General features: G+C 44.9%; 1 protein-coding gene across 1 annotated transcript; it reads right to left on the bottom strand.

Annotated features, from left to right (window-relative positions):
* Positions 1–3186: 3186 nt before the first annotated feature.
* On the bottom strand, positions 3187–4859 carry LOC147613827 (24-methylenesterol C-methyltransferase 2-like). The gene has a single exon (XM_086781792.1). The coding sequence runs from the start codon at positions 4689–4691 to the stop codon at positions 3591–3593; it is 1101 nt and encodes a 366-aa protein (XP_086637918.1). The 5' UTR covers positions 4692–4859; the 3' UTR covers positions 3187–3590.
* Positions 4860–6000: the final 1141 nt, after the last annotated feature.

Consider the following 6000-nt stretch of genomic DNA (forward strand, 5'->3'; position numbering starts at 1 on the left):
AAGTTCTTGTAGAAAGAACAAGTGGACATAACAATTAGGGAGGTCAAAGAACTGAGTAATGAGTTCTCTAAACTCTTGAGTGTGCATCAAAAGTTCCCCTGAAGTCTACTTCCTTTGATATTTCAACAACTTAGACTACTTTCTTTGACATTTTTCTTTTGATTTGACGACTGGCTCCATGGATCACACTACTTTCCTTAACACTTTCCCAACTCAATCTACTTTCTTTGATTTTTTTCATGCAATGCGGATTGGTTAAATGAATAAAGCAACACTTATCATTGTCATACTTGCCTGTTAAAACCATGTAAGTTTTTGGGTGTAATCATCTCTAGGTTGTGATAGATATGCCTTGGATCCAACTCCCATGGAGTTGCTAGACTGTTGATGAACAAACTTGTAATACCCCTTGGGACGTGCACGCGTTGGAGACACCTTCATTTAATTTTTTTACCAAGTTGGAAGGTGAAATGCACACTTGGCTATGTAGAAACTTTCTCATGTTGCTGTCTTAGAGTTAAAGTTGATTGATTTTCCCTTAATTAGTTGCTTCCCTTTGGCAATCCAAGCCGAGCGTTGTGTCCAATCTTTGGTTCTACCGATAACTAATGAAGTAGTTGCCTTAAGCCTTGTTCTTCTTAATATGACATGTATAAGGTAGTCTCCTAGATGTGTTGATGTGCTTTATTGTTTGCCTTGGGCACCCAATTTCTCGTGTTGCCTTGATAAAACCCTTGGGCTTCTAATAGTCACCGTGTACCCACATAGTCCTTCTGATTGTAGCTTGTTGTGCTATTATTGCTTGGCTCTTTCGTGTTCAACCCATTTTAATCCTTGGGGCTTTCTTTAACCTTTGTTATGCTATCATTTGGTATGCATATGATCGCATTGCCATGATAGAATCCTTGTGCTTCAAGGAGTTATGGTCGCTAGCACTCACGGTCATTCTTTTGGGTATGTATTAGGTATGATAAAACTTGGTATATGACTTTGGGAGTTACTTTACCACCACTTGACACTCCTAGTTTAGGCATGATAAAACCTGGTATATTGAACTTAGGCAGATACTTTACCACCACTTGCAAAACCCTCCTTCTATGAGACATGGTTATGGACAACTTCTTTGTGGCCTTTGGTCCACATCACTGAATCAGATGGGTCGGTGGAGTCGTACATGCCTTGTGTCTGTGCCCTCACCCTGAGATTCTATAAATCTCTTCTTAGAGTAGAGCCAAAAGATCCCACAGAAGTGCTAGGCATGTCAGGGTGTCTAGTAGCATTGTTCCCCCAACACCTCCTTCAAGCAAAGTCCTTCGGAGATATTCTTATTCAAGGTGCATGGAGAGAGTACTGGAACATCTCTCAACAATCAGTTTGTTAAAGCTACCATCTAGCTCCATGAGGAGGCAGCTTTGTGAGGCTAAGGCCATAAGTTGCCTTCGGCTTGCCATTTGCACATTGGAGGAGCTCCTAGGCTCTGAGTTCGAGGATGACACACTTGCAGCCCACCTTGCCAAAGTACAACGATTTGCCACCACAAATGAGGAGTTTTTCCTCACCTCCACAACAAAGATTAGCACAAGTCATGTAGAATTTGGGTTGGCCCCTCCACTTGGAGACAAATAACAGACTTTTAAGTGGATCTCTTGATGACATCACCCCTTGTGTGTATCGGGGATGCCATATCAACATCGAGAACTCACTAGGTCAGCAAAGACCTACCCTAGTGAATCAATAGTAATTATTTGTTTTCAAGAAGCATGGCACCTTTGATCATTCCAGAAGACAAAAAGGTTTGCACAAAGGTTGCCAACACTCTCCAAGGAGCTCAATTGACCCGACCACCCCCAAGCTATCTCACTCGCCCTCGCCCCCTTTCTCTAGTTAGTTGCTAAAAGCCTTGCAATGAGCACATAGTTCCAACTCCCCAATGTTGTGCTCTCAAGAAGTCTTAATGCCATTCCCTTTGGGACTTCCCAAGCAATTTTTGTGACTTTGTTACTTTGGGGGTTTGGTTTGACCCTTCAATCTTGAAAGTGAGTTCTATAAATAAAAATACAAACAAAGAGCTCAAAACAAGGTGCTCAGTTTTCTACATCTAGTGAGTCTAAATTTCCTACATTTTGCATCAAAAAGATTGCTTTTTATGCCAAAAATTGCTTTATTGGCTGCTTTTTCTACAGAACAGACGATATTTTTGGTTTAAAATTTTTATACATTTTTTTATAGTAAGGGGAAAAAGCACATAGAAACAAAAACTTACAATTATGCTACCGGACATTAGTTTAGCTCAATTAAGATGTGGCATGTGTAGAGAGCTCGTGTCACCCCACAAGCTTGAGAACTGAATTCAAGAAGGTTGAAAGCACCTGTGAGGCTAAAGACTAGGGCAAGCCAAGGAGGACCTTCAAGGGCTCCAAAATGCACAGCTTAAAGAGTATTCTGAATGCCATCCAGAGTGCAATATCGATACCCCAAAATCAGTGGTTCATTTCACAATTGACTGTCTCCACCATGTTCCCACTTGCCTCCTTGCACCTGATCCGTAAATTAGACCTGGAAGTCACATTCCGCATTGAAGTTCATAATTCCCATGAGGTTTCAGGGTCTCAGCACCAGGGTCTGTAACATAGAACCTCAAAGCGTGCCTCCTTGGAGATCAAAAGCCATAGCAGCTCACCTTGTGTAGCCAAAAAGCTGATTCACACCCAGCGAAGGTGCTCATTTCTAATCGAATGACCTCACAAGAATGCAGGCCCCCTTGTGCGCACTCTGAAAAGCTTCAAGCTAACTTTGCTATACATGGCTCAACCCTTTAACTCAATACAGAGATATTGATTACCTACTACAAATCTCCTAACAAAGATCTTTATAGCAGCCCTGTCCTTAACCCTTTAACTCAATACAGAGATATTGACTGCCTACTACAAATCTCCTAACAGCCATATCCTTATCCATGCTTTCCACAAGTCAAACCACAAGCAGATGGAACAGTAAAGGAGCAGGAGCAGGAGCAGTAGCAGAGGAGAGAGAGAGAGAGAGAGAGAGAGAGAGAGAGAGGGGGGCAGGACAGTATGACCACAGGATTGCAAATGGGAAAGAAAACACACTGCAAATGCACCCACAAATACAGCACACAATTCTAGATACATGTAAAAAACAGACATAAACACAACGATGCAATACTAAAAAAAAACAAGTTTTTCACAATTTATTTCCTGTGCACCCGAATAAGCTCCAGCATAATCAAGGCTATATTTTTTGAACCTTCTCCAAGCAAACAGACTTGACTTACAATAATCAAAGACAAAGCTCTCATCCATGGGAGAGCACAGGCTGAATCAAAACAACGTCAACTCATGCCAGCAACTCTGAGCCATTGCAAAAAGCAATTGCAATGCATAACTTGAAAAAAATGTGCACCACATCAACCACACAGGCAATCGGATGTGAAAATGTTGGCCCATGGGATGTCCAAAAACCTGCCTTGGCATCAAATAAGAGCAGACAACAGATCCCCAGGCCTTCTCTCTAATCTCACCAACAGACAATGCAGGCAAAACCCCTGGGCAAGGGTCACAGTAACATGATCACTGCACAGTTCCAGGCTTGCGGCAAACGAGGAGGTGCATGGGGGTGAAGATCCCAGTCTCTCCGCCTCGTGAGAGATAAGCCGCTGTCTTGAACAACATCTCGTGCACATCAACCACACCCTGAGGAGCAATCCCAAGGAAAGATAGTAGGGCAATGACAATATGATTTCTGTAATAAGCAAATCGACCCATTTTCAGCCTGTCAAACCAAGGCTGAGCAGGGGGCAAAGCCAGATCTTTATCCTCAAGCACCTCAAATCCAACTTCCTTTGCAATCTCTACTACCTGTGAGTAGCTCCGGATCCCAGGAAGGGCATCCCCATGTTCAATGCCATGGATGATTTCAACATGCTCCCTGTTATCAGATTGATACAAGGGGGTTGTGACCCATTCATAGGTAACGTAAAGCTTGCCAGGTTTAAGGACTCTGTAAATCTCAGCATACACATCACGAAGCTGGGGGGCGTGGCATGTAGCCTCAATGGAGTACGCACCATCAAAAAAGCTATCAGAAAAGGGCATGTGAAGGAAGTTACCGCAGATCACCTCGCAGAGGGAGTCAAGGCCGGCCTTCTTGTTGTGGCTGCGGGCACGCGCAACCTGGTAGTCATTGATGGTGATGCCAACAACATTAGAACCAGAGTGGGCGGCGATGGCACGCATGGGGCCGCCGACACCACAGCCAGCATCGAGGACCTTGTCACCCGGCTTGATATGCAGAAGGTCAGCAACGCGCTCCTCATGGAGCCGGGTCTGCTCACGGTGGGATTTACCCTGTACAGCTGGAGAGAAGTGGAAGCTCTGCCCCCATCCCCACTCATAGATATCTGTGACCAAGTTGTAGAAGGTGTCTACAAGCTTGGGGACATTGTCGGGTGTCTCGATCTGCTTCGGCTTTTTAAAGAAAGCAGCATACTCTTTGTAGTTGTCAGCGACTTGCTCCCGGGCCAGAGATCCCCCTCCCAGCTCTACTGCAGACTTGCCCTTTGTCTCCGCAGGCCCCAGCACGAAGACCACATAGTAGATGCATGCGGCAAGGGCCACAGAGATGGCGACGACAGAGAAGGTGAGAGGATCTGCTGTCACAGCCATTGCCATGGCCCTGAGAAGCGACGAAGGTCGGGTTCTGCAGTAAATGGAAAATTAGGTTTTCTAGAAGTTGCAGAGCTTTCTTAGGGTTTGCAGCATGTCAAATTCGCGAGGCCTGCAGAAGCAGAAGGGGATGCTTTCTGCTTTGCTAGGGTTTGCAGGAAATGGGTGGATCGAGAGCTTATACCAGGTCAGGAAAAATGGCGACCGGCGTAACCGGCTGGGACAGGCTCGTCCTGTGCATTGCCAACGTCAAGTCCCTAAGAGCTGCTTCCCACGGTGCAATGTCTAGGAAACGGGGAAACAAGGGAGAGTTCCCACCGCATAAGGAATATTGGGCAGCTGCTCAAAGAGGCAGGTGTGAGTGGGCGTACCAGAGTTCTTCAAGGAAGGTAACAAAAACTCTCCAAACTTTAGCTTTTGAAGGCATGCTAGTTGTCCAAACATGCCATTCGGAAGTGCTTGTATGCCGCAACAACCCACCAAGTGCAGCTCCTCCAGCCCTGTGAGGCTTCTTATATTTCTAGGCAGTGAGACCGGAGGCTCCCACACCAAGACAAGTCGAGGCTCATCAAGCCCGTCAAGCTTGTCACTCCTGTCGGTATCGACTGGAGGCTTCGACACCGAGATAAGCCGAGGCTCATCAAGCCCGTCAAGCTTGCCACTCCTTGCGATAGCGCCTGGAGGCTCCTACACTGAGACAAGTCGAGGCTCGTCAAGCCCGTTCCCTACCCACTAAGAAAGGGGGAAAAACTCCTTGTGTCTGTAAACACCCTAAATCGGAAGTGCCCCGATGAGCGGACCTTCCAAAGTTTTAGGGTGTTCACACTTGTACAAGCTTATGTTTTTTGTTTCCAATTTGTAACAGCCCACTAACATCCACTCAGGTTTTTGTCACTACTTGTACAAGCTTATGCTTGTCTTTGTTACAACCTTGTAATAGCCCACTAACATTTGCTCAGGTTTCTTGTACAAGCTTATGTTATTACATCCTTGTGATAACCAAAGTTTTTAATGGGGCTAACTTGCTGAGGTTTTTGTCACTACTTGTACAAGTTTATGTTGTTATATCCTTGGACTACCCAAAGTTTTTAATGGCTAACTAAGGTTAGTGGGATCCACACTAGGATGTAGAAGTCTCTTGAGGGTAGATGCCCTACCCGTAGGGGTTTGAATTAGAAGTTAGTGGTTAAAGATCTCACGAGTTTTAATCCTAACCTAGATTTGACCTTAAGCTAAAATCATTAATATTAATAAAAACGAAGACAAACCTTAGGTAAATAGAAGGTTATCGATGAAATCAGCACCATGTTTGATC

The sequence above is a fragment of the Cibotium barometz genome, chromosome 43 (genome assembly GCF_041138505.1).
Source record: "Cibotium barometz isolate CiBa-2024 chromosome 43, ASM4113850v1, whole genome shotgun sequence".
Taxonomy (NCBI): Eukaryota; Viridiplantae; Streptophyta; class Polypodiopsida; order Cyatheales; family Cibotiaceae; genus Cibotium; species Cibotium barometz.

Bases quoted from the DNA above. Each gene is read 5' to 3' on its own strand.
- LOC147613827 (XM_086781792.1), bottom strand. From the start codon at position 4,691: ATGGCAATGGCTGTGACAGCAGATCCTCTCACCTTCTCTGTCGTCGCC.